Source organism: Lacerta agilis, chromosome 1 (assembly GCF_009819535.1).
Source record: "Lacerta agilis isolate rLacAgi1 chromosome 1, rLacAgi1.pri, whole genome shotgun sequence".
Classification (NCBI taxonomy): Eukaryota; Metazoa; Chordata; class Lepidosauria; order Squamata; family Lacertidae; genus Lacerta; species Lacerta agilis.
In genome coordinates this window covers 122,344,993-122,370,734 of record NC_046312.1, presented here as the reverse complement: position 1 = coordinate 122,370,734, position 25,742 = coordinate 122,344,993, and the positions used below count along the sequence as shown (strand labels likewise).

The 25,742-nt window shown below is 38.6% G+C and overlaps 1 protein-coding gene across 2 annotated transcripts in view; it reads left to right on the top strand.

Moving 5' to 3' along the window:
• Nucleotides 1–25,742, top strand: part of SATB2 (SATB homeobox 2) — a 120,047-nt gene that overhangs the window by 36,963 nt on the left and 57,342 nt on the right. For both annotated transcript variants that reach the window (XM_033169283.1, XM_033169293.1), the window contains exons 4-7: nucleotides 8,925–9,051; nucleotides 9,740–9,863; nucleotides 15,537–15,639; nucleotides 22,326–22,798. In XM_033169283.1, the coding sequence (XP_033025174.1) occupies nucleotides 8,925–9,051; nucleotides 9,740–9,863; nucleotides 15,537–15,639; nucleotides 22,326–22,798 (827 nt within the window). The remainder of the gene's footprint in view (nucleotides 1–8,924; nucleotides 9,052–9,739; nucleotides 9,864–15,536; nucleotides 15,640–22,325; nucleotides 22,799–25,742) is intronic.

Sequence of the window (25,742 nt, the reverse complement as noted above, 5' to 3'; positions counted from 1 at the left end):
CTGGTTTCAAACTCTGTACAGCTTTATAGTCAAATACCAACATTTTGAATTGTGCTCAGAAATGCTTGGGAAACCAGTGTGATTCTTTTAAAAGTGGTGAGATTGTTCCATGTAACCCAAGTCTCAAAATAGAGCCTGAAATATCAATTGTGTTGCCTCTATATCTGGGCCAATATTTTGACTGTTATTTGGGAAAAAACCTTTGAAATTAAATAACTGCTCCTAAAATAATCAGCTTCAGAAAGCTTTATTTAATTCTTGGACTAATTGTGTTCTCTTCATAGAGTTTTTATTAATTCAGTCTAGTTACTTATATTAGATTAATTTAATATAATCTCTGAGTTAGGGCTCTTTCATAATATTTCCCAAATGTGAAGTGGCATCTATTACATGAGACTAATCTTCATGCAACAAAACACAAAACTTCTATATAAAGTTACATGGCACTGAACTGAGACTGATAGTTTATATTATTATACATTGGTTGAAGGGGATGGAGGAAAATAATGCAATCTTATATACATGCCTACTCAGGAGTAAGTACCATTGAGTTTACTATTGGCTAAATGCATATTTGATTGCAATGTAAGCCATATATCAGTGCAACTCTGTGAAAGATAAAAGCAGCAATGTTAAGCACTTCCCATTCCCATTCCTTTGTGGAGATTACAAGAATTGAGTGGAGATTACGGCGGTCTGTTCATTCAGCTCATGGGTCAATTTGTGTGGGATTGTGGGAATAGTCCACTTTGTTAATGGCATAGAGACATTGCAGCCTGCATAGCTGAGCCATTTTTTCTATACCTTTCTTCTTGGTACCTAGGGGTAACAGCTATATTAGGACATTTCTTTGAAGTGGAAAGTCAGTGAGACCACAATCAGACTATTCCTCAGAATTTACAACAGAACCTCCCTTTCATGGACTGACAAAGTTGTCTAGGAGGACAAGGCTTTGGTTCTGCTCAAGGCTCATTGTTTACAATAGGAAGGGAGGAGGTGTCAAAGGAGAATCACATGCCTATGCATGCACACACCCCTCTGCACTATTACAATCATGATAAACATCATCTTAACATTTGCTGCTTTGATTATGACCTGCAAATGTGTCTGTAATACTTCCCTTTAGCACATGAGCTGCCTGCTGGCCTGTATCTATGTGTGTCATTATTTAAATTGTGATCCATTAATAAAAGAGAAAAGACAGAGAAAGAAACTATTTTGTAGTTGCACTGACCAGTTTGAGCAATATGGCAAGCCCTTTGCTTATTGTTTGTATTTAAATCTCTTCTAAAGTTTATAACATGATATCTTGACATGCCAACATATCTTGTCACAAGCAATCTTTAGCCAATTTGGCAGCAATTCTATCTTGAAATTTTGATCAGAAATGAACTCAGATAGAATTCTTTTAGAAGACAAAAAACAAATGTTTTGTTTGGGATGCTTAACCAAGTGAAGGGCCCAGTTCATAATAAAACTGATGGTTCTAGCTGGAGAATGACTTGTTTTTAATTCTTAGAACTTAAGTTCTACTCAATAACATTGAACCTAGATATATAAATGTATACTTTAGAACAGGGGTTGGCAGGTTTTACCTTGCCAGGGCTGGTTCACTCCAGCGGAGATCCCTCTGTGGACCGGATCTTGCGTGCACTTGCGTGCAGACGCGATTTCTGGTGCTGCGGAAGAGAGTCCCTGCGCCATGCTGTGCTGGTTTAGTGCAGCGCAGGGGGACTTGCCAAGTGGGCGGCTCAGTTCAGGGGCTGCTTGTGGGTCGGTTAAACGACCCCCGTGGGCCGCTTGTGGCCCATGGGCCTTAGATTGCCGACTCCTGCGTTCGAATAGCAATTTAATGATTGGAAGAGAACCAAAGTTCCCAGTCCAACAAAGCTAAATGTATCCAGGAAATGAATGCTAAATACTTATCCTGTAACTGAAGGTCACCCTTCTGTTCTGTTCATAAATTGAAGCCTCTGAGTCAAGCACATTGGTTAAAGTATAATTCACTATGTGTGGGTTTCCAGGTGATTTGTAGGTGCATATGTCACTGTTATCACATTGTTTATTCCTGTTTGTCCACTAAATTATTTATTACAGTAGACCTGAGGCTTATGTGGTGAATGTGGGGTGGGGATGGCTCCTTTTGTATTGACATTAACATAGTAATTTGCAACACACAATAAACATAATCATAAATCAATGTGTTGGTGAGCATAATGCTTTCCTTGGAGAGATATTATGAGGTTTAATTAATTAATGTTGTTAAAGTGTTTTGAGATCCTCTGTTCCAAAGCCCTTTGGAACAGCAAAGCATTGTTGAAGTAAAACCCTGCCATCTATTCTAACCTTATCATCAGGACGGGCCCTATGATAAGGCAGAGTGAGGCAGCTGCCTCTGGTGGCAGATGCTGAGGTGCAGAGAGGGGACAGAGCTACGAGTGCCATGTAGCCCGCCTGGTACCTCCTATGGTAGCCTGCTGCCCTAAAGTACAGTAGAAGATACTGTCCTACTTTCACCAGTATTGCAGTAAGATTCAACTACCAGTGAAATTGGCCTTTGCATGTGCTGGGGGAGGCTGCCATCTTGTCCTTTGCCTCAGGCAGCAAAATATATTGAGCTGGCACTGCTTATCACGCAGACAGTGCCATATGCAGAATTACACAAGTGCAGATACTTCATAGCATTCATTCAGTAGCTACACAAGTGCTAAACTGTATCGGGTGCCTTGCTGAGAACTAGTGGCACTTTAAGTGCAGCGAGAACCTTTGTGGCAGTTCATGAATGTAGGTGAAGCGAGTTGATACTAACCCTTGCTTTCCTGATCAGCAACACCTGAGCCAGGTAGTGTAGTTTTATTATTTGCTATGTATGTATGTAATCAACCTGCTAGAACTGTGAGCACTTTAACTGATATAATGAGCATTAGTTAGTTTTTGTACCATTTGGTGTAGTACTGCCATGTAGTGGCTGCTGGTTATATTGTTGACATGTGATTCTATTAGAATCAGAGGTGCTATCTTACACCTAAGATTGGGGGGCCCTGGCATGTGACGTGACGTTGCATCATTGGGAGGAGGCTGAGCACGGAGCTCAGTGTGGAGTGGTTTCCTTTCTCATGCTTGGGAGAAGCTGGCTTATCTTAAAGATGTCAAAATAAAACCTTACAAAGCAGATCAACTACAGAGTATCCTTTCTACATTATTTATAGAAGCAACAACACATTTTAGGGTGTTCAGGTTATTACAGAAAGCATAATCTTCTTTTGTAGCATATCTAAAGTAAGAGCCATGTAATTGAATGCTGCACTTACTGTTCCACATTTTATTTATTTATTTATTTATGAATTCCATTTTACAGCAAACACATTCAAAAGTTAGTTCCCCAAAGAGAATTTAATATTAATCTTAAGAACTTTCACAGATATGCTACTTTTGCAAGGGAAACATAACAACATAATCAATGGGAACACTTAAAATGAAGTGTACTACTATGACTTAAGCAAAAGTTTAAAACAGAGTAGACTACCCTAAAGTTGTACAACTGTAGGATACAATCTGCTTATCTTTCAAATTTGAAATGGAAAGATACGCTAAAATACACTTGTATATTCTTCTGCTAAGATAAAGTCTTAGACTGAGGACATGCGATCGTCTGCTATTTTATGAGAATCATTTGCAGTAATGAGTGGCGTGTGCTGATTAAGAAGTGTTTGAAATTCATTGATAAACTTGTATCTGTTGCTTGAGTATGCTGATACTGCTATTCTAATTTCAGACTGTTCTTTATATAGGTCATGAAAGCAGGTATTTTATTTGTATTTATTTAATTAAAATATTTGTACCCTGTCTTTCAATTCCATAAGAAACCCCAAAGGCAGCTAGCCACAAAATTTGAAAAATAACTTGTAAGCAAAATACCGGTAAATCCAGAATGGAGAATCAACATTACAGTATACTGTTCATCAATCAGATCTACAGAGAATGGCAGAAAATAAATTCGATCAAAAGGCTTGCAAAACAAAAAGGTATTTACAGCATGCTAGAATCTCAGTAAAGATGAGGCAAATCAGGTCTCATGAGTAAGGGAGCTACACAATCTTGGTGTATCAACTGAAACAGCATATAGCAGACTGGCTGAAAACCAGCTTTAAGGCTAGCTTAATTTCGTAATTCTTACAGGTTTAAGTATGCATTTGGACCAAAATATGCAAGCAAGCACACACATCACATCACATGTAGTGATAGGAGTAAAGTTTGAATGAATGGAGTTTGGAATATGAACATCTCAAGTTGAAACGGCCTCTCTCCATTGCAAGTTGTGCCTGGTCACTTGGAGTTTGTCTTCCTTGCAATGGAGTTTGCTGCTGTTCTTCTTGCCAGTTCCTTACCCACTTCAGAAGTACTAAAAAGTCTTACATTGGAGAGTTGGAGGGGTTCCCTAGTAAGAAGGAGGGCTTATTAGGTATGGGCAAAGCCTTCACAGCTCTCTGCTTAACTGGAGATCCCCCTGTTCAGGAACATGATTTCCTGCCAGAGAGCATGGATTTGTACTTTCCTTAGCCTTCCAGGGCCAAGTAAACTATTGTCCCATGATACAAGAAACCTATGAAGCATAACTTCTAGTAAAGAAGAGGACTAGCAAGTCCTTTTCTGACTCGAGCAGGTGATGCCTCCTGTTGATGACTGCCTCTTCCCAAAAGCAAGGGTTATTTGTGCCTGAAAAGGTTATAGGGTGTGGGGGGAAACATTCCTAACCCTCATATTTTTTCTCGCTCTTCTTGTGAGCACTTGAAAGGTCTGTCAAATACTTAAAAAGTTCTGCAAGGAAAGCCTGTAAACCAGGACTGAAAATCAGTGAGCTAATCACTAATCACATAGCACTGGCTGAAGGAATAGTATGCATTTTCAGTACTGTAACAAAGAGAGAGGACTTGGAGCAGGTGTTAATGTGCAAAAAGCACTGAGCGTTATGGTAACACCTGTGTTTCTGTACTGTTAGCCAATACAATTTCTTCTTCATTTGTAAGGAAAAGAGGAAAAGCACTGGTAGCAACAGAAACTAGCATTATGTCTTCTGCATTGCTTTTGTGCTAATTTCATAAAACAGCTCTTAGTTCTGAAACTTTCACTGCTTGTTTCCCCCCCAGTGTTGTTGCTTTAAACTTTATGGATAATATTGCCACAGAAATTCATTTTATTGACTTGAGAGAAAAGCCTATTGAGTCATATAACCACAGAGGCTCTATATATTATTATCCACATGATAATAATGCACTATGTATTTTAAATATAGGAAGTCAGGTGTCTTCCAGCACTACAGTTTTTTGAATCTTTGTAGAACTTTTTAAAAGATTGTGTTGCATATACTAGCAAACTAGCAAACATAAAAAGTAAAATAGCTTGAATAATTAGGAAGTCAATTAGTTGACATATATAATGTAACAAGTGCATAGATATGTCACTCACTTGGTTCTATCTCATTTTAAATGTAGTGTACGCTTTTATTACAGAATCTGTTATTGTTTCAAAAGTCAAGATCAAACCTATATTTTACCCAGTAAAGTATATGAATTTATTTGAAGCTGAACTTTATAATTCCAATAAGAAATTGAAACCTTCACTTTATCTATGCACTTGTCCTATCCTATTTATTAATTTGGTTATATAGGCTATGTCCCATATTCTTTTTTAAAAATAATTTTTTATTAAAAGTTTTCAAAATAAAGTACAATAAAAGACAAATCTGGACAAAATAAATAAGAAAGAAGCAAGAATAAGAAAAAATAAGAAAATAAAAAGAAGCTATAAAATAAAATAAATACAAGGCCCTCAATCACAATTATATATTAACCCTTATTCCACACACAGAAGAGTGTACCCTCCCAGCTCTTACCTGGAAACTTCCCCCTCTCCCCCCAGCATCCCATTCTGGAGATCCTCTCTACCCTGCTTATGCAGGGCCCTTCATCTACTATTCTCCATATTCTTGTTGGTCATGCACCAGTTGAGGGTGGGTACATCTTTAAAAGACCTTTACTAGGTAATATTCCCTTCAGATATCCAAGTGTGTTGCTAAGGGATCATTAGATAGGTGGCAGACAATACTATAATTTCTTGATCTTTGGTCAGGTCCATTTCCCTCCCCCCCCAAACATTCATCTTTATTAAAATATATTCATCTTGCTTGATTATTACCTAGTAGAATAAGAAAGTACTCTGTAATCTATGCTTAGGATAATATTTTATTCTTTTGCTAATCATGCTATTTTAAATGTGCATTTTATATTTGACTTTCTTTAGTAATGTTTTCTTTTGAAATCTTTAAGATGATTTTTTGGTTAAGTTTGCTGCACTAAATGTGCTCTCCATAGTTGACCTCTTTAGTAATGCTTTATTATGTAATCTTTAAGATAATATTTTAGTTCCCTGTTAATTATGCTGCTTTGAACATATACTTTGTATTTGACTTTCTTCAGTAATGTTTTATTCTGGGTTGTTTTATTTGATGTTTCAATGTAGGTTGTGAACCATGTTGAGATTTTTTTCCTTAAAAATTTAAAGCGGTAGGCTATAGAAATGAAATGCATGATGATGATGATAATCGTATAGACCAGGGGTCAGCAACCTTTTCCAGCCGTGGGCCGGTCCACTGTCCCTCAGACCATGTGGTGGGCTGGACTATATTTTTTGGGGGGGGACGTAATGAATGAATTCCTATGCCCCACAAATAACCCAGAGATGCATTTTAAATACAAGCACACATTCTACTCATGTAAAAACACCAGGCAGGCCCCACAAATAACCCAGAGACACATTTTAAATAAAAGGACACATTCTACTCATGTAAAAACATGCTGATTCCTGGACCGTCCGTGGGCTGGATTGAGAAGACGATTGGGCCGCATCTGGCCCCTGTGCCTTAGGTTGCCTACCCCGGTATAGACCCTTAGCAGTCATAAATGAAGCATATACATGTATTAAATTATTACAGTTGTGTTTTATGTATTTCTTACTGCCCTAACAAGATACAAAGGACTTTCTTCCACAGTCATGTTGAGTTATGAAAATGCTATAATTGTCTGTAGTCCAGACCTTTAACATGTACAGAGCACATGTCCATACTCACCAAGATGGCTTTCTGATTTGCTTGGCAGATCTTCCTCGGTCTCATAGTGTAAACAATGTACTTGGGAAAATTAGGTATGAAAGCACTTGAGGGTTCTCAGTGACAAGTGTTTCATATAAGTAGAAAGGGCTCTTGTATCACCTTTTTTTGGTCCTCTAAGTAGCTCAATATGGAACATTTGCAAGTGGCACTGTGCTGGCTGTTTTTTGGGTGGTGGGTAGGAAGAGAAGCTAACAGCCAGTTTGAGGATTCTTTCACCTGTATGTGAATAAGTGCTGTGCTAGGAAATGATGCCCTTTGAGAAAAGCAGGGTTTATGTTGGCAAATGGAATATGGTATAAAGAGCCAGCTCAGAAGACATACGGTATTGTGAATGAGTTTTGTGTGTTATTGTGCAGGATCAGAGTCTAGGCACTATTTATACTATAGCATATTCAGCACCAGATTGTGAAACCTTAGTACTGGAACAGTGGCATGATTTTAATGTTTTTGTTCTCTTTATGCCTGTTTTAAACACTTTATGTCAAGCAAGAGATACTTGTTTCTCTTCTCCTTGGCAGTCCTTCCAGGAGTGTTTTGACCCTCGAATACCAGGGAGTTTATTCCAAAGCATTTTGTTATGAAGTGTCTGTTAATTTAGCCTTCTATGTCAATGGGATGTGCTGAACTAAATCCCAGTTTTGTTCTTCTTAATTTTGTTGTTTCTGAAATGTCATAATTAGCAACCTTTTGTTCCAGTTTTATACAGGAGTGAGTAAAAACATTCCTGAACTATTAACATTTTTCTGATCTCTCCCCAGAACCTTAGTGCTGGCCATCACAACTGGGATGCTTTCATTTTTTTTTTCCTGGTTGTGAGGCAGATTGACTCCCATTGGGTTGAATAAGGCTACTGCTCCCAGCTTGCACTGGTCTGTCTCTGATTAACAGAGACATGAAGCAGAATTGGTACTGGAGCAGCAGGGACCAGTACTTGAGTTTGTGGCTGTTTCTGATGGCATTGTTATACACACATTTTTCTTTTACCCACTTAAGTCTAGAGAGTTTAACATGTCTAAAGTGATATCCCGATTTCTTGAAGAGGAAAAATCACGATATCACTTTAGACATGTTAGACTCTCCAGACCTAAGTGGGTAAGTGAGATGTGTGGGGTAAGGTCTGTAACTAATTGGAAGAAGGAAACTTCTATGGACAGGCTCACAGATAACACACTGTTATGTGTATGAGGTAGAACTAGCGTAATCAAAATCTTGGGCTCATGTATATCCCCTTCCCTCTTTGTCCCACATGGCTGGGGAAGAAAGACTTCTGCAGCATTTACTTTCAGTTTTGAAGTATCCTGGCTTAGCATTGCACATGAACTAGAGACAGTGGTTTAACATAAACTTTGGCCAGTTTCTAAACTAGCCCTCTTCAAACCATGGCTTTTGAAATTTGCTTGTTTAACTAGCCAGATTTTGTTTGAAACTTTAATCTTTGGTTTGTTTGTAATGACAGGCCAGGATACTTTGAAAATGGAAGTGAACATTGCAGGGATCGATGGATCTACACATGAAGAGCGGTATACAGATTAACTAACTAACTAACTAACTAAATTTCTCCTGACCAGGCAGGAGGGGGAGAAGCTGATGCACGAGCCCAGGGCTTCACTCTGGCTTGTTCCAGCTCATGCACAGTTAGCATTATATGCAAACCAGCCCAATATCATAGTAAGCCTCAACTCCCTGTACAAATAATTGGATGACTTGGTAAACTGCAAATATACATTCATTTGTGTGCTCCATTCTTTCATTTCAGGTATAATCAAACTCGGGAAGTGGAATCCTCTTCCGCTCAGTTATGTAACAGATACACCTGATGCTACAGTTGCTGACATGTTACAAGATGTCTATCATGTTGTGACATTGAAAATTCAATTACAAAGGTGGGTATTTCTGAGCATCTGCCCTCCTCTGAGCTGCTCTGCCGATCACAGCATTACTACTGAGATTAGCACATCCTGTCTTCATTAATTTCTGGGCTTTTGTTGAAATGCAAAACAAAATGCAGGAAGAGTGGCTCACCTGGCAGCTCTTCCTGGCCAATATTCTAACTGTTTTGATATGATATTGGAGTACAGACAAGCTCAGTCAATCATTTAAAGAGCTTTTCCTCTAAACAGTTCCCAGTTTAATAGTTCCTCAAGGCCTGATCAAATACTTAGCACATTATATCAGTCAAATAAATCCTTTTGCTGTTTCTTAGACATTCAGAAATTCAGAGCTAGAATTTGGACTGTAAGACTTGAGTCATGTTGCCTTTTGCTGAAAGCACAATGGCAGAGAGCTAGTTTCAATCAGAGGTAGGGAATGTGATAAGTAATTGTTCCAAGTTCAGGCTACAGTCCTGCATTCAGTTATCGTTGCTCAATTCTATTCAGTTCAGAATGTAGCTGGGGGAAATAGCTACACCATGGGAGGGAATGCTCACATTAAAAAACTGAAAGACACAAGCATGGGATTCTAACTTGTGTCTTGCGCCACAGAGCTTTATAGCTCTTGCATGTAAAGAGCAGCGATCCTTGCAGGTGATGTTTTCCATCTGTTTTAGTCTTCTGTTCTCTGTTTTCACAGTTGTTCAAAGCTGGAAGACTTGCCAGCAGAGCAGTGGAACCATGCCACAGTCCGCAATGCCTTAAAGGAGTTGCTCAAAGAGATGAATCAGAGCACGTTAGCCAAAGAATGCCCTCTCTCTCAGGTCAGTGCTTCTATCAGTGGCAGAGGTACTCATCTTTATGCAATCCTAAATTTGTATCACAACACATACAGATACATTTCAGGGGGGTGGGTATTGCATCCTAAAAAAAGAGGAAAATCTAAGTTGCAGGGATAGGACCATAGGCAGGTGTGGTGGTGGAGTGAAGAGAGTATAAGCTGGAAGATAATTGCTCTCATCACTGTTATTTGGACTCCATCCCATGTTTGGATTTGAAGCATGTGTTGCCTGTTTTGCCTTTAACCTTTCTTCCTGCTTGTTGTGTTCTTAACCTCATCCCATGCAGCCAGCATGTGCCTAGCTAGCTATCTTTGATATCAACATTTTGATCTAAGATCTAGGATATAAATTTTCAAACATGGAGGTATTTCATAAAAAAAAACATTTAAAAACATTTAAAAACACAAATTAAATGTGTAAGTTAGCATTGTCAGTATTTATAAATTAAAATCAAATCACAAATATATTGTCACTCATACACTATGCACTGATTCACCAAGATTAAAAACATTCCATTTTGCAATGTAAACAATGTATATGTGGCAGTAGTTGTAGACATTAGTTGTAGATTAGTAAAATAGAGGCTTTTGTGTTGAATGTCGCTTCTGTGTATAGCAAAGCCCCGACTGAACCTCAGATAGGACCGTGGTTCCCCTGAGCAGCTAAGCTCCACTCCTGATAAGCGGATCTAGTCTATTTAGGAAATGGTGGACTCTGTGGCATAGAGGAGGGCATATTTCTACTATGATCTCCAACCTGGAGTCCTTGCATTTTGAGGATAGCATTGTGGCAACCTAGGAAGGCACTGGTATCATAGGGTCCTCTAATGTTGTCAAAGGCTGGTTCTGAGGACAAATTATTTCCTGGTCCAACATGTCCTCAGTGTCCATGAGGATTAAGGGCCAGGGCCCTGAGTCATGATACAAGGTATGACACGGTCCACTTAGCCTCTCTGAAGAAGAATTCAGTGTTGTGTTTATGAGAATCACCTTTTTGTTCACTGTTGAATCTGAATTCTTTAACAATGCAGAATGAAACACAGTTCCCAGATGTTTTCTCCACAGAAATGGTAGATCAGCTGCATATTGTATCAGTCAATTCAGCACAAAACAGAGTAAAGTGGTGTAGATTGGCCCTGTCCCATCCTGTGGAACTAAGCATACACTGTGAAGGATTTATATATGTAACAATGGCACTGATGAAGGCACTCTTTTTGTTTTACAATGTTAGTTTCCCCTTCCCACTTCTTTGTTGTGACTCATGTAGTGCAAAAATTGGGATGTTTTAGATAAGCTGTCTGTTGCCATCATTTGACTCTGCCTCTAACACAATCCCTTCTCCCAAATCAGTTTTAAGAAAATATTGTGCCAAATGTGAAATGTCATTACAACCCCCTTGTGATTAATATATTATTGACAGCAGCAAATTACAGAGCTGTCTCCTAGGAGTGAAACTGCAGAGTAAATGCTGCTGTTTATTAATGTGCTCACAATGCATCAAGTATTCCTCTGTAGAGAAGTGAAAGGAGGCAGCACAGGGAGCCCCTTTCCCACTGGTGACAGTTTTCTATCTCTTGTTCTAGTGCATGAGCTTTACTTCCAGTTCAGATGGGGATTCAGATTACCATTAAAGGAAAAAAATGTCAACTCTTGATTTGCTTTTTTAAGAAACCCTCTCCATTAGATGTATTTTGTATCTGTAGCTTGGTTGCTCTTAGTATTAGGCTGTTAATAGAACCACAGGAAATCACCTTAACCAAGGAGGGAATTGTATTATCCAGCTATGTCCTGCTTACTAAAAACTATGTAAATTACTTCAAACTTGTTCACGTGGTTTGCTTTCCTCCAAAGAGTTAATTCTTTTGAAGAGCAGGGTATAAATAGCTAACTACATTTTAAACAATTAAAAAATAAATAAAGCTTGCAGCTTTTGTTCTAAGGAACTCTGGCTGAGGATTCAGCTAGATGTAATGGCTGATTTTTAGCTCCAATGACTGCCTTGTTCATGTATAAAGGGGAAGGTGTGTATGTACAGTAGATATAGTTTTAACAGCAATAGGGGTGTGTGCCTTAATTTCTTATGGTTCATCGGCCAAACTCATATTTTGCCCATCATAGTAAATGAGCAAGATTGTGATGCCTATGGTGATGGACCAGAAGGAAGTGGGGATGGAAAACATTCAGCTGCCACCACCCACATGTGCATTTGCAGGATAAAATAAAACAGCTACTCATATATATGTAGATATGTATACAAAGTCAGCTTCGTGTCTTGTTGACACTAGGATCAGGCTATATATTACAAATTTACCACTATTATAGTAGGTAGTGGCTTGGAAATTACGTAATGCGTGGGACTGGCTAAGAGCTTTGAAGCAGCTTACTGATAAATACTGATTCAGTTAATTAATAGTCAGATGCCATATATGTGATCTCTGGAACCTAGGGCTAGCCTTACCACAAGATAATGTGAAACAAAGCAATTATTGAGAGGAGACATCACTTTTCTCCCTCCAGTCTTCATTTTAATATCACCAAAGTAGCATGCCTAAAGGGAGTAGGGTGTTCTTTTTCTTGGCAGAACCCCAACTTTCATCATTCAGAGAAATCATTTTTCAAAACAAAGATATTCCACTTTGTGAGGGAGATAAAACATCCATAGTCTTGATTCAGATGATATAACCATGTTTAGAATGACTGTGAAAAAGCCACAGTGAGTTTTTCCAGTCCTACTTGTCTCTACCTTATGTGTGAGATGGTGGGGGATAAAGTTTCTGCTTTCACTTCGGAACAAGCTACAGTTTTATGTTATGTTCATAACTTGTATAAGCATGGTTTTCTTTAACTAAAGGTAACTTATTACAATGTCAGACTACAGTATGACACAACATTTTTTTAACTAACTGGTTGAAAAAAAAAATCACAGTTCCCTGAGTTTTCACTTAATGTAGAATTGTGATTTGTCAGTGTAGCTACAGGCTCCATCTAGTTCATATGTGATCAGCTCAACTGAACCATAGTATTCACAAGTTACAATCTGAACTCCTGAGCTTGAACATTTAGACCTGCTACTTCTCTGGCATTTCAGTTCCAGTGTGGAGACGCTCCTTCAGGTATACGGGACTGAGGCCGTTTAGGGCTTTAAAGGTCAGCACCAACACTTTGAATTGTGCTCGGAAACGTACTGGGAGCCAATAACATACCAATAACAAACTTAGTTGGTCTCTAAGGTGCTACTGGAAGGAATTTTTTTTATTTTGTTTTGACTATGGCAGACCAACATGGCTACCTGCCTGTAACTAGAACTATGGAAGACACCCTTACAAACTACACTTCGCAGCAGTCTCTGGGGGAAGCTATGATTAGGGGGTTGGACTGGGTGGCCCTTGTGGTCTCTTCCAACTCTATGATTTTATGATGCTGCTTTAAATGTATAGCACAGGTGTGGCCTTCGATTACCCCATCTCCATCCTGAGGTTTGTAGTCACAGCAAGTGCAAAAACAGGTTTATCATGTTCCTGGTGGGCTGCCATGTGTAGCTGGTGGCCTGTATTTCCCTTAGGGCATGCATTGTGCTGGCCTGTTGTGCAGAATATTTAAATAAAAACTATGTTTTTCATAAAAAGTTAAAAGTTTTCTCTAGAGCCTCTTTTCCTTGGTTGTCTGGGGGGGGGGATTAAACCTGCTGTCCTAATCCTTGCCTTCCTTGTGGAAACCTATGCACAGCACATTGATTTTAAGGACAGCAGACATAAGACTACTTCCCCTCGTCATTCATTGTATATGCCTTTTTTGTTCCTCACTCCCATACATAGTAGCAGCACCTCTCTTTGCGTGTGCGTTACACTAATGACCTGCTAGATAAACCTAAGGGTGTGCCTATGACTAACCATGTTGTCTGAATGTTGAGAATATGCCCATGCTAAGAATGGTTTCATTTTAAGAGCTGGAGAAGAGATTAGCAGGGCTGGTCCCCATTCTGTGGCTGTGGAAGTGCTGCCTGGGAGGTGGAGTTGGTGGTGGCAGCAGTGCTAAAGATGCCTTTATGAGGATTAGAGGGTAAGCAGTGGAAAGTGTTTGCAGCTGAGCTGAATCAAAAATTTCAGAGACAACTGTGACATTTAAAGTAGTGAATTAACATCTGCTCACATACGACACTCTCTGAGAGGCCAAAAACTTTCTGAGGGTGCTGTTGTGGCTAGTCCGAAAAATTCAAACTGGATATTTTACTGGAACACCCTCCCTGGGGTGAGGGTGATCTGGATTGGAACCTTGAGTTTAAATATCCCACTTTCCCAAGCTGTTTTCCCCAAATATATTTATCTTCAATGGGGGGAAAAAAACTACAGCTCCATAGGACTGAGAATCCCCATATAGTATAATGTTGAATATACTGTATTGGATTTCTTGCTTTGATAATGCTTTTGAATATGGTTCCTACTTTTGTACTGTAAATCACAATTATGCCAGAATCTTGACTTTGGAAATTAGGAACAGTTAATAAGGAGTGAGGTAGGTCCATGGTAGAAATATGAAGAACCCATTGTGTTGTGTTACAGAAGTGAAATCAATTATGTTGAAAAGACACAAAAGAAACACAAAAGAAAATTAAATTTTTCCAAAACTACCCCTCATGGTTTAAAACCAACATTTCCTGATCACTCAGAATCTATAGACAGCTACCACGTTATCATTTTAGGGATTGTGCCATAGCATTTGAATACATTTTATATATTTAGGAGAAATGGTAATAATTTGTGTTTTTTATGTGAGCTAGAGAGAATTTTGATGATTGGAAGATATAATAAGTTCTGAAATAAATAAAATGAATAAAAATACACTCCATAAAAGCAGAAGAGCAGCAGAAGAGCAGAGCCTTTTATCACCCTCTGTTCTGTGCAATCAGACTCAAACTAGTGGTGTGTGCTGAAATGGTAAAAAGATCTAGCACCTAATGTCAGTTTCCAGTGGTCCAAAGGTACCCTTTGTTTCAAATCCATATGCTTGTTTGATATTCTACTATTTTTAGTTTCATCTATTCACAGTAGCACTGTAATTTGTCTCCTGTGTGAATTTTCATACAAGGATTAATGGCACGTTTCTATAAATTATATTAATTTAACTTATTTGCCTAACTGTTGTTCTGTAGCAAGTAGCACGAAGGTTCCCAGATTCTTGGCTGTGTGGTCTTTGTTGCAGTTGGAAGCAGAAGAGAAACATCTGAAAAGCATTATTTGGATTATGCATGCTGGAGCACTAATCTTACCTTTAGGATCTGGTTCCTAAATCACAACTCTTCTTACCCTTTGTATTCACTATTGTGACAGTGCTTCTAGTTATGCTTTTAGTAAGAGGATTCTTTGTATAATACCCAGTATAAATTAAAGTGACAAGTGGATCTAAACTGGAGACATAAAGTCTTAAGTCATACGGGATCTTTCCCCGCATAATTAATAATGAAGGTAATTACATCTAGTGATACAAAATAGAAGATAAAGCCAATTTTGAGAGCTATGAAGTAGGTTTTATGGAGTGCCGTTCAGTTTAAGACTTAAGATTTGATGAGTTGAGTCTGCACTTATATATCATTTTCTTTTGAAAGGATTTTGATTGTTTTCTTTGTGGAAACACTTTTTCTTTCTCTCTCTGCTTCCAGAGTATGATATCATCCATTGTAAATAGCACATACTATGCCAATGTGTCAGCAACCAAGTGCCAGGAATTTGGGAGATGGTATAAAAAGTACAAGAAGATTAAAGGTAAATAAATTATAGCTACCATTCATTGCCATACCTCTGAACAGGTTTCAAATGCTTGAAATTTATTGTGAAATGATGAAGTGACCCATAGGTGGGTTTGTATACAATATTATCAATATTTTTTAAGATACAAAGACTTTCTTTGGTTTAAGCAGACAGTGTATGAACTTGAACAAATTCTTTAAATGTTTTGTCTCAAGGTAAAAAAAGAATACTTGAAAGTATTTTTTTATATATGCACTTAACTTAAAAAGAATCAAAGGAACTGCACAGCTTCAAGGCCGTTTAGTGGATCCCTTTCTCTTATAAGAGAAAAGGGGATGGTTTTCCTATTCCATTGGACTGTTGTGTAAGAGCATCTTCAATCATGCTGGAAAGCCTTCCCATATGGAATTCTCAGACTTTCCACTACAACCACTAAGTTGGCTTCTACTTTCTTAGCATTCAGTTTGTTAAAGCTTTCTTTCTTTCTTTCTTTCTTTCTTTCTTTATTTCTCTCTCTCTCTCTCTCTCTCTCTCTCTCTCTCTCTCTCTCTCTCGTTAGTAAGTGTACAGTTAAATTGTTGAGTGCAGTGAAAGCAGAATGAGACCTTGATTTCATTCAAAAGGTCAAGGATCTAAGCCCGAATAATTTTCTGGATAATTGTGTGTGCGCTGTTCAAGAGATTCAGCCTGTTTATAGCTGCTCAGAAGTGTGTGTGTGTGTGTCTGTATGTATGTGTATGCTTGAGGAGGAAGGGAAGGTGAAGGTATGTGTGAAATAAACAAAAGCTGCTCTAAAATGGCTCAAGTGGTGTTGATGCATCAGCTAAACGTGGGAGGTAAAACAACAATTAAAAAAAATACAGGTATAGTATGTATGAAAAATAAACAGATACAGAACTTCATTATGGTCATCTAAAACCATCTCAAAGGATGATTTTGGCATTTTTAAAATTTCACATCTCAATTTCTTATGATTTTAATTTCCCCTTCATAACCAAATGTTTAGAAATAAGAATTTATTTCATGTGTGAGATCAGTGATTGTTTGTAAACTTCAATCTCAACGCATTCCTTGAAATTAAAAAAGGGCCTAGGGATTTTGAATCTGCTCAGCAAGATTACAAAATTTGCAGGGTCAATCCAGTTGAGGCAGCAGAAAACCAATTCTAATTTACTATTGTAAATGGGAAGTAGAAGAGGGTTTCAAAATTATTTTATTGGCATTGCAGTTGAACATGATCTGCTGTGTGAAATGTGTTTCTTATTTATCTACTAATGTCTCTTTTAATAAAGCAGTGGGAACTAACTGGTTCCTTCTTAATCAAAACCATGATTTCCTAAACATAAGCTATGTGATTCTGTTACAAGTTGCCACATATAGATCTCTTTGGTCAACCTTTCCCCCTCCCACTCCATTGAAATAAACAAACAGTAAAATAATTATACATACTGGAAGATCAAAGTAAATATGACTAATGCACAGCAAAAATTTAAAAAACTCTCTGGAAGAAGAAAAGCATTAGGTTGCAGAACATATACTTAACATTTAAACAAATATAAGAAACCGAACAATCAATAATTTGATATCATTAGCAACAGATGGAAAAGCTTTATGCAAAGAGAACTTGAAATAAACATGCTCGCTGTATAGTTTGTGAAACCCATTACAAATGCAGCAGAACTATTTAGGCTTGAAATATTTTAAGGTTTTCACGCAGCTCATGGCTATGTGTCTTTACGCCATGTATATTTGATTTTTGGAGTTTGATTAGCTGCATCTGCATCTTCATGTAAAGTTCTAAAAAGAAGTTTGGGTACAGTTGTCTATGAAAAAGCCATGGGTTTTTGTGGGTTTAGAATTACTTGTTGAGTGAGATACACAGGAGAAATTGAATGTACACAATCTTGCCAATTTCAGTTGTAAGCCTCTGTCCTTTTTTACCTTTCTTCCTTTCTTCTCCGTCTTATTTTTACCTTTTGGGTTGTGAGTTTGCAAGATGAGCTTGTGGTTGTTAGTGTTCTTATTGTTACTATTATTGTACCTATAATAGTATTATGCTAACAGCAGTCATTGAATCCCTCTTGGGCTATGTGTGCCATGTAATTATGAGAATTTATATAACCTTCCTCATGTATGCTTTTCTGTTTCGATGAAAAAAACAAGCCAATTGAAGCCTCACTTGTAAATAAACCTTTAGTCAACAGTCAGCATAAACAACACCTTTGGAAATAGTGTGATTGATACCCTTGTTCTTTTTCTGCCTTCTAATGTAATTCACCATTTATGACTGATCTCCATGACAAAATAGGATGGGTGCAGTTCAGAAAGAGTACTCTTTCTTTTATTTAGCTGTATGCTGCTCAGTTTCAATATACAGTTGACGACCATTCTTGCAGAGGTTCTGTTCCCAGTACCTGTTTGTGTTGGTGGAGTGCATATAAAGTGTTCCCCACCCAGTTATGCCTGACTATGCCCCTGTCACACCCTTTTCATGACATGTTGAGTGACGTTTTTGGGTCACTTCCAGGTTTGGTGTATGGTGTACGTTTGTGTGTGCACGATCGCCTTTTAGACACGTGTTAATCGGTCTCTTCCCGTGTAAATAACAAGACGGCATCCCCCCCCCAGTGCCTTGGACAGTTTTGATAGGCAGTTAAATGACTAAATATGTAAAGTGCAATTGTTAAACCAGTCTGAACAAGTTAATATTAATATGAATATTTTCTGTACCTCTCTAATATAGGGGAGATACTTTAGCATGCCTCAAAGTTTGCATATCTTTATTTCACACTAATAACTTCAACATCCATTTTATTAGTGCAGGGAAGAATAAGGTATCCAAGGCAGTTTGTTTCCTTGTAAAATTTGGGAGACATTACAAAGACATATCTTAAGTGTGTAAATCAGAAGTCCATGGTCAATTTTGGAGTAAACATATAATAAAGGAGAGGCCAACCCAAGCTGTTTCAGATGTGTGGAGAAAGTGAAGATTTTCTCTCTCTCTCTCTCATATCACTAAAACCTGTGGGCACCCAAGGAAGCTGAATGTTGGAAGATGCAGGAGAGACAAAGTACTTCTTCATACTGTGCATAGCTCTCTAAATCTGTTAAAGGAAATACAGGGTGAATCCTTTAAAAGAGTCCCATGGATACAGAGTACACATGTTCCATAGGGCCTCTTTTAAAAGACTCACCCTGTATAATCTGTCTCTCTGACTCAGTCTCTCTGCTGATCTTTGACTGGTCGACTGTCCTCAACTTTTCAGTAGTTTTGCACATGTATTTCCTAAAAGTAATGGGAGTTTTCCAGAACAAATTCATACTGCTCTCTAATGTGCCCAAGTATTGCCTGCAGAATAGGCCATAGGTTCCTTGATATATCTGCTAACATTTTTGCACCTGCTTCTCAAATATCAGAAATTATTTTCAAAAGTTATCTTTTTATTGATCTTGAGCTTTGATACTCATCACTGCCTACCAACTTAGCTCAGTATTATGACATACCTTGTGTTGTGCTCACCTTCTTTTTTCAAATAGTATACTTTGAGGGAAAATCTGTGTCTTTAAGCTGTAGAAAGTTATTTAAATCCCAAATACTTTGGTGATCAGCAGTTTCTCTGGTCATCATCTTGCAGATGCAGGAAGCTTCTAGATTAATTCATGTTCCATGTGCTACTGGAGTAGTCCATCAATGGAACTTGCCTGTAGAAGCTCCTGTGAACTACAGCTTGGCTCTGGATAATAAGATTTCTTGGATCATTAGCATGCATAGTGTTGTGATGACCTATTTTGTGCTACATTTTTCACTTGTATGTAGTCACAGGAGATCTCTCCAGGAGTCACCCTGTGGCTGCCAAATGTTATGGTGGAACTATCCCTTTGGCCTTATCCGTCACAGATGTGCAAATACAGTTCTGTTGGCCTAAGAGAGTAAATAGCATTGATGGAAGGTTGGGGTAAACATTAAGATAAATGTTGACTGGAAATGAGATTTTGAAATTACCCCCTTGCTCATAATTGGGTTAAGTGGGTTGTGATGAAAAGAAATAAGTAATTAAGATAATCACAGTTTTTAAATAAGTTACCACATGAAAAGCACCTCCCAGGCTATAGAGTGAAGTAGAGCCTAGTAATTATGTAGTCTGTGTAGCAGCATACCCCAGACTGCAGCAAAACTGCCTCCTTGAGGCTGGTAGTGGTATTGTGACTTCATAAACCATTTATACCAGTGACCAAACACATATGGCAGGGATGTCCAACAGGTCGATCACGATCTACTGGTAGATCTCTGGGAGGTTTTGGTAGATTGCGGTTGATTGCTGGGTCCCTTTCCTTAGTGTAGGTAAAATAGAATCCAGTCCCGCCCCCTCGCCCCGCCCTCCATTGTTGCATGATCTGCATAATGGAAGACGGAATTTACTCAGTGAGGCAGTTTGTTTCCCCAGCGATCTGTTGGTGAGCGGCTGTTGTTCCCCTTTCTCCCTTGAGCCTAGGCTTGAATTTCCTCCTCCCTAAAAAAAGCTCAACAACTTCTCCCAGCACCTGGTCTTTCCTCCTCCCTAAAAGAAGCTCAACAAATATGACCTGAACCCCCCCCCCCCCAAAAAAAAACAAGGCTGTCCTTCCTAAAAAAATGCTCAACAACCTTGACCTGAACACCCAAAAAGGGAGTAGATCACTGCCAGTTTTTAATTCTGTGAGTAGATCACAGTCTCTTTGGAGTTGGCCACCCCTGACATATGGATTCAAAACCTATAACCTGGACAGAACCTAAGGTATTGCCTTTTTCTGTGCCTTTGTTATGTGGAACTTGCAGCTTTATAAATGCTGCTATATAGCCACATTTTTATGTGGTTTATCAGTGGCAGGGATGTCCACAGGTATTTCTTTGATAAAACATTCAATTGCAGATGTGGCAATCTCACTTCCTGTCTAATATGGCTCTGTTAAACCTTGCTACCATTGGTGGGTTGACTGTCCAAAGTCCACAGGTTTAAATATATGCCATGGTAACAATGCAGAATATGATCTGGGCTATTAGAAAGTGACATAGTCTGCCAACAGGTTGGAAAACCTATTGGTAACGACATTTTCCATGCATTGGGGAAAGCTTTAAAAGGCTGAAAGTGTGTTTCTGGTGTGGTGGTGCAAAAAAGGGCCCTGATAATGAGGGAAATGTATAGTACTGAATACTAGCCGGATAGTGTGTGTACTATTGCTTTCAGAGTTGGCAATGAAAAGGTTAATGGCCTAGCAACATTTCCATTTCAAAACGTTATTTTTATAGGGGTATATAACTTGGCTCAAAAACTGGGTCTGTGTGGAAACTTGGCAAGAATAGCATCAACCAAGAAATGTATTTTCAGTTTTGCAAACTTTGAAATATATTTGGCTGCATTAATTAACAGATTTAGGTCTCTATTTTTAAAATTCTTAAATACTAATTAGAAAAGAAGGCCAATCTTTGCATTGGGGCAAACTTTTCTTGATTTTACAGCTGTATCAATGCAGGCATAATTGTGCGCTCTATATACTTTGTTGAAATAAAACAAAATATCAGGTGTTTAATTTAATAGTAGTTTTGATAGAACTAAAAAAAAGAAACAAAATAACCCTCTAAAGAAAATACCTCACTGTTCACAAGTACCCCGTCAAATCTGGCTGTAATTCAGTAGAGGGCTTGAAAGTTTCTTAGAGCTAATTCGGATGTTACACATTAGCAGGGATTAAGATGTGAGAACTACTTGCACTTTTGAATTTTTACTAAAAATGTTTTATCTAAAGTACTGAGACGACAGGGTGTACGTTACACATTTCACTTTGAATTGCCTAACTCTGTGCTGTGTAGTTGGAATCTTGTGTGTATAGAATACTGAACTACTCATATATTTCTACATGGGAGATAGAATGATCTAGCTAAAAAAGCCTTTCACCATGAAGAAGATACTATTGAATATTTGAGGTGGTCTACATTATTAATTGGTTTAGTGATTTTTATTGGTGTATTGATTTCATTCATATTTTGTGTTTTAAATTGTTTTAATACTATGAATAGCGAGGAGTGTTATGCTAGTTGAAGAAATAATAAGGGGTGAGCTCCCATTGTTCGGTCCCTGCTCCTGCCAACCTAGCAATTCGAAAGCATGTCACAGTGCAAGTAGATAAATAGGTACCGCTCTGGTGGGAAGGTAAACAGCGTTTCCATGCGCTGCTCTGGTTCACCAGAAGTGGCTTAGTCATGCTGGCCACATGACCCAGAAGCTTGTGTGATTCTGATTGTCTCTGCACCATGCAGCTAGAGATGTGCATCCCTGCCCCTCTTCCTGAAAACAGGGCTTGAGGGTGCACATTGCACTCTGAGGCACTGCATGGGATTTTTCCTGGTGTGTGTGTCTTTCCTAGCTGTGTCCCAGTCTTGCAGGAATATAGCACAAACAGACTGAAGCAGGCAGTGACTCTAGTTATGGAATTCAATATTTTGTTGCTTATATCCTTTTCCTATAGTGTTTACTGCATGTAAAAGTTATGGAGGTAGACATTACTAATTTTATTTCAGCGTAGAATATTGTGGCATTAGCTGATTTAGCATTAAACTGGTTGGAATTGCTGGTTGTATCAGTTTTTTTTTTTAATAAAAAAAATCCTGCTATGTGTTCCACTCAAATTATGATATAATTATGTTATTTTATTTTTTTGAACAGTGGAACGAGTTGAAAGAGACAACCTCTCAGAATATTGTGTTCTTGGCCAGCGTCCCATGCACTTACCAAATATCAACCAGCTGGCAACCTTGGGCAAAACAAATGAACAGTCTCCTCACGGTCAAATTCACCACAGTACTCCGATCAGAAACCAAGTGCCAACTTTGCAGCCAATCATGAGCCCTGGTCTTCTTACACCTCAACTCAGTCCACAACTTGTCAGGCAACAGATAGCAATGGCCCACTTGATAAACCAGCAGATTGCAGTAAGCCGGCTATTGGCTCATCAACACCCGCAGGCTATTAACCAACAGTTTCTAAACCATCCGCCCATCCCTAGAACAGTCAAACCAGAGCCAACAAATTCATCAGTGGAAGTCTCTCCAGATATCTACCAGCAAGTCAGGGATGAGTTGAAGAGGGCCAGTGTATCCCAAGCTGTCTTTGCAAGAGTGGCTTTCAATCGCACCCAGGTATCACATTTTTATTTCAATTTCTTATTCCAGTCCAAATTGGAACATGGTTACATTTTAACAAAGATTGGTTGCATGTCATTATAAGAAGCTCATCTAGGAAATAATGTGTTCCCTTACAGCAGTTGTTACACATAGGCTTTCAAAATTATCATTTTTTTATTGAAAGGTTTTCATGGAATACAAGGGTACATTTAACATCTCTAATTTCAATTCATAGAGTCCTTTCTACAGGTCAGTTAAATTTGGGGTGAGACACTGCTGTCATTGGCCTTGTGAGGTTGTGGGGAGAGGGGGGGAGAAAGAAGGGGGGATAATGATCTTTCATTCTTTTGCATAGTGTATTTGCGGAGCATTTGTGTCAACATCACGAGGCTAGGCTCTTGAACGTTTACTTAAAGCCTCATCTAGATGATTATGGGAGTGTAGGAAGAGAACCTCCAGATTTCCTACATCCTTTCTCTCCAGCTAGGAGGAAAGGCATGGCAGTTATCCCAAAGAATCTATCTGTCCTTGTCTGTTTGGTTCTTAGTACAGACAACAAGAACTCAAGGACAGTCCTGATCTTCAACCAATTCCTCCTCAGGCTGTAATAGTTTGCTTGCCTGCTTGCTGTTTTAAATTGTTAGATGTTTTGAGATACGTTAATTTTTCAGTACAGTACTTCATTTTCAAATAAACATGCTGTTATAAAATATTATGGCCAGGGTATGAGTAAATAAAAGGTGGATGAAGAGAAGCTGCTTGATCCTTTCCCCTCTGGCCTATTTCAGCTGAAAAATGTCCTTCCCAAACTGCTTTTTAAAGATGCATTGTTCCCATATATTTCCACTCGGCAATTTGAGGGAGGTGATTTGGAGCTCGGAGTGGGGAACAGGGAAAACAATTAAACAGGCTGTCTTCATGTCCCCTTCTTCTGCTCATACCCAACCCACCTAGTCTGCTAAAGAAAACAAAGGGTTAAAAAAGGGGGGAAATAATCACAGAATTTTAGGGTTGAAATATATGTGATATGCATATGTGTATTTAAAAAAGCGTGACAGTTTTGTGAGGTGGCAATTTGCAATAGAGAAGCTGAAGGGGGGGGGAGGCACAACTCTTTCTGCTGCCTACTATTTTCCCATTCCAAATCATTATGCTCCTCCTTACCATGGGCTTTTTTGTATGGTTGTGAGAGCTGAAATGTGTCTGGAGCTATTTGTTTATTTGGAGATCTTGGGGTCATTCCAGAATAAAGGTGACAGACTGGAAAGTGTAGGCATGTATATTAGGGATGGCTAACCTATGGACCAGATCTGTGCCCCCTGCACCTACATAAAGTTTTTTTCTAACCTCCCAAGGTCGTCAACAATTTGCTGCTCATATTTCCCCCACACACACACACACACATTGACTGTGCCAGTGTGTCCACACATTGCGCAAAGGTGGCAAAAAGTTGTTGTCAGTGGTAGTAGCACCACATCATGTAAGCTGCCTGCCACTTTCTTAAACATGAATGCTTCCATAGTGCAGTGCTTGGAAATCTTCATTTTCAGCACTTCTTGTTGCTTTGTTTATGAGAACAATATTTGTTGCCTCTTCTCTGTGGGCTATGTCCCATTGCATTGGGCCTCACCTTGGCCAATAAAGTAAATGTGGCTGGAGAGGATGCAGCACTGAGATGGGAAGAAGCCTTTCTAGAGAGGCTGTTGCTGTTTGCCAGTACTTCTCAGTGAAAGAAAGACAGTGGTGGCCCAGCACCATGAAAATCAGTGAGTTAAAAGTGGGGTGGGGAAATGGCAGGTGACAGTGGAGACAGCCAACATGGTGTCTTCCAGATGATATTGAACTACAACTCCCACCAGACCCCAGCTAGCATGACTAGTGGTCAAGGATGATGTGATTTGGTTACTTCTGATGTAATAATATATACTTCTATTCTAAGGCAATGTACACAAAACACTTCCCAGCCTTGCGGTGCACTATATAAATGCTGTTATTTCATGGTGAAATAGCAGTCTTATTTCAAAATATTTTATCCCTGAATAAATTGTGTGTGTGTCCAACATTTATATCTATATTTGTGTGCATGCATAAAAATGGCTGCAGTTCCAGGCAGTCATGTAGAACAGCATATCTCAGCTCCATCCTTGCACCTTAGAACATTGTAAGTTTAGGCCAGGAGTAGTAGCAAAGATGGCAATACTGTCTACTTTTTAAAAATCTCCTGGAGGTCTGCTCCACACACAGCACAGGCCAGTTGTCTGTTGTAGTGGATTAATGATTTTTTTTGGCACTACCATGCTGAAAATGCCATGTTATGTGGGAACTAATTAACGTTCGCAGCATACTTTTATTACTTCCTTTCTGCTATTAAATTTATAAGATGGCTACAGCCAGCAAAAACATTCACTTTGAATCAAAATGACTGAATTTTTCAGGTTAGCCTTGAGGTTATCAAATAAAAATTATAGTGGAATGCATGAGTATTTCCTTTTTAAAATGCTGCTTTTAATTTGGAAAAGGATTTCATCCCTCTGGGACTCTAACCTGTTTTGTTTGTATATGTGTATGTATGCTCAGTATAATAAACATAGATAGTATTGACACAGTAACATATTTTGAACTTGAGGAAGAGGTCAGCCGTAATATTGGCTTTGTAGTTTTTCTACTACTGTTAATGAATAAAACACTATATTTTAGCAAATTTGTTAAATTTGTAATGATAGTACCCAAGCCTACAGTGAAACAAACAAAAGCTATTCCCAGGGTCAAAAGCTTCTGGCTGAAATTTATTTATTTATTCACTTTATATCTCATCCTGCCTCCCGAAGGACCCCAGGCAAATTTCACTAGAGAGTATGTGGAGTGCAGAACTGGAATTAGTGAAACAGTGAAATGTCAAATATTCAGAAGAGTGGTAAAATAAGCATTGCTACAATTTCCCCAAGAAAGTATGCACTGT